General features: G+C 34.2%; 1 protein-coding gene across 1 annotated transcript in view; it reads right to left on the minus strand.

Annotated features, from left to right (window-relative positions):
• Window positions 1-965, minus strand: part of LOC107581688 (uncharacterized) — a 4,946-nt gene extending 3,981 nt beyond the window's left edge. The window contains exons 1-3 of the mRNA XM_016267310.1: window positions 814-965; window positions 340-400; window positions 1-227 (exon numbers count right to left, since the gene is read on the minus strand). Coding sequence (XP_016122796.1) covers window positions 1-227; window positions 340-400; window positions 814-869 — 344 coding nt within the window. The 5' untranslated portion in view covers window positions 870-965. The remainder of the gene's footprint in view (window positions 228-339; window positions 401-813) is intronic.
• Window positions 966-3,282: the final 2,317 nt, after the last annotated feature.

A 3,282-nucleotide genomic window follows, 5' to 3' on the forward strand; every position in this document is an offset into this window, starting at 1 on the left:
CTCTTCCTTACTGGCCGCTTCAGATCACGAATAACAGACAGATGATCTTTTATTTCTTCCACACTGTCTGACTGACTAGAGTCAGTGTCACTCAACACCACAGAGATGCTCTCAGAGTCCTTCACATGTTCTCGCTGATGAAGCCGTCGGCTTCTCAGGACTGTGCTGCGCCGCAGTTTCATAGAGACAGATTTGGTAGTAACCTCCTTGAGAACCAAGATGTTCACCTTGATGGAGAATTAGAAAAATTAAACAATTTATATGCAAACAACATCATATGCAAGTTACTAAGCAAAAGACCTCTTTTAGATCATGTTTTTTGACTTGAGTGATTTCTACCTCACTGCAGAATCCTGACTCTTGTCTTGGAGGTAAGTTAGTGAGGTAGTGATAATTTGCCCTGAAAACAATAGCCATCAATGACTAAATCGCAGTTTGTTTCATAACTAATTAGTCACTACAGTTCTGGTCACAAATCTAGACAACATAACTAAAAACTAGCACATTTGATTCACTAATGCCCAATAATTCTTTCTAGAGAAGCAGCTTAACGTTACTAACGTTAGTTACATCGTGTAACGTTACTGAGATGTCTTCAGCTCTCTGCTGAAGAAACATTAATTCAAAAAACTTAAGTAATAGGATTGTGTGTAATGTGTTAATTAAACAGTCTCCTCACAAATAGCATATTTTCGTCCTTTTACTCGAAAAATGTAACGTTATATTTGTAAGGTCACGTTGTTCGTTTTGATTTGCCTGACTGTCTCGTGAAGCAATGGCACTCTTTGAATAACGATAACACATATTTCTTACTCTCTCTCGAAATGTCGATAGTATGTTTGCTGTAATAACATGTCCAACATGTCCATCGCTTTAAAACCCAAGTCCGAACGAAGCGGATCCGCAGTTTTCTGTTTACCTCAGTACCGTAGCACAGGGCTGTTCGCGCGCGATCACTTTTTTGAGCCAAGCCTCGCGCGATCTATCATCAACCGGAAACTGTAGTTCAGCTGGAGCAGCCATAAGGGGGCGCTGCAGGCTAATTTTAAATTATGTTAGCCTCCAGAAAGCACAACGTTTAGGCAAAATCAGTTTTTTAAATACTCTCCTTAATCTGAGCGGTTCAAGACTTGGCTACTTTTCGTAAATTTGCCACCTGAACACACACAAAAAAGAGGACTCGATTCAACATAGTTAAGTGTTTGAAAAAGTTGTCATTCGTGCCAAAAGATGGACACCCATAGGAAATGAATGGGAAATACTAAAATTCAAAGCATTTTTTTTTATTTGTCCAACAAAAATCAATAAATCCAACACAGTGCAGATCATATATACACATAAATGAAGGGGTGAGTCTATACAAAGCACTGAAATAGCCTATGAAGTTTTTTTTAAAAAAAATATTTTGTCGAATAAAAACAGTCTCTGACACTTACAAGAAAAAAAGATCTGAATGAGACCATGACTGAGCTTTTTTTGTGCCACTGTGCACACACACACACACACACACACTTCAAAATCAGATCAAAGTCCTACTGCAAGATTGGTTGATGAAAATGTCAACAACAACAAAAAAATGTCTGAAACATGCAGGTTTATTGTTTATTCTTACCTGTTTGGAATAATTTGGTTCCATTTTACTTTTTTGAGTTATTGAAATGTGATGTTTTTTGATTACTCTGTCTCCTACTTTGTCTTTTCCTTATAGCATGGTCAGATTTGTCTGTAAGCATATTTTGGCATCTTTGTATAGTCTCACCCAACACTAATGTTTTTTTTAATGATTTTTTTTTACACTTTTAACTTGCGATAAAATCTAAAACTTAAGAGGTTAAGTTCATTACAACAGTGGTTTATTGATTTCAGCCTATATGCAGCCATAGAGTACTACAACCATATAGTGGCTATTGATATTTTTTTATTTTTATACCATCATATGTCACCAGAATTTTAGGTTTTGGCTGTCTAAACTTACTGGATTGATTTTCTTTAAGTATAAGAAATATTAAGTATAACAAAAATACGCATATTTTACATTAAAAATATGGTACTTTTAGGGGTAAATAAATTCAAAAAACACAAAAAAATCACACAAAAAACGGCATAAATTGATCGTTTTTATTTTATCGAAGACAGTGATATGACATTTATTGAAGAAGAAAAAATCGGGATCACAGCTGAGACCTTCGTGCCCAAATTTGTCCATGAAGGACAAATTAAGGGCTGCTATACGAAGGATGCTTGAGGGTTAAACCTTAAATTAATCTTTTTCTGACACTAACATTTACTAACACTTACTCCTAGAGCTTTCAAGCTCCCATCAGTCGGGTCAGTCTGCCTTCAAATCTCAAAATTCTATGATTTAAGTTTCTCGGTGAACTTTTTTTTTTACCTAGTTCAAAAATTAAATCACAAGGTATTGGGTAAAGGTATTATATTCAGTTCTCTGAAGACACACATAATGCTGAACTTGTTTAAGTTAAGATTTTTTAAATAATCACACTTTGTATGTCCCATGTCACATTATAACATTAAAACAACAACAACAACAAACAGAAAATACGGCCATGAAAAGTCATGATTAATTAGATGTAGTAATTACAGTTTATTTGTCTGTGGTCATACAAATGCTTAATGGAGACTAAAATACAGTACTTTCCTTCAAAAGTAGTAATTTGTCATAAACATGAGAAACAACAGGACAAAATGAAATAAAGACAGCCAGAACTCGCACACTCGACATCTCTACATTGTCCAAAATGAAGACAATTTCAAATGCCCTTTTGCTCTTCAAATGTCTTAGATTGAAACCTGTAGCAAAACGTACAACATTTTCTCTAACAAATGTATTTAGTCAAGCTAAGTTCTCTTGATTTTCTTCATTAACTGACCTCTATGAAATGAACAAAAACCAATTCTGATTTTAACCTTTGTTTTCACCTGAAAAAAAAAAACAAATCACTAAAAAATAATTCAAATGCATGATTTGCCAGTCTATAGAACTGCACATGCTTGGCTTTGCCACGAGTTAGAATGTTGCATGTTTGCATGCAAAGAACAGATTATAAGTTAATTTTACATATGACTTTTATGAGGCATTACATTTTGTATTGTATGGTTCTTTAAATAAGAAACACCTGTTAAATAACACATTTCAGAGTAGTTTTATAATGTAATAACAATGTATAGGATAATGTTAAGTCTCAAACTTACAGTAATATAACACAGCCTTTTGTTTTGTTTAACTAGAGACATGGTACAGATCAAACTATAAGTGCTCTA

Source organism: Sinocyclocheilus grahami, unplaced genomic scaffold, assembly GCF_001515645.1.
Source record: "Sinocyclocheilus grahami isolate Dianchi unplaced genomic scaffold, SAMN03320097.WGS_v1.1 scaffold3.1, whole genome shotgun sequence".
In the NCBI taxonomy this organism is placed as follows: Eukaryota; Metazoa; Chordata; class Actinopteri; order Cypriniformes; family Cyprinidae; genus Sinocyclocheilus; species Sinocyclocheilus grahami.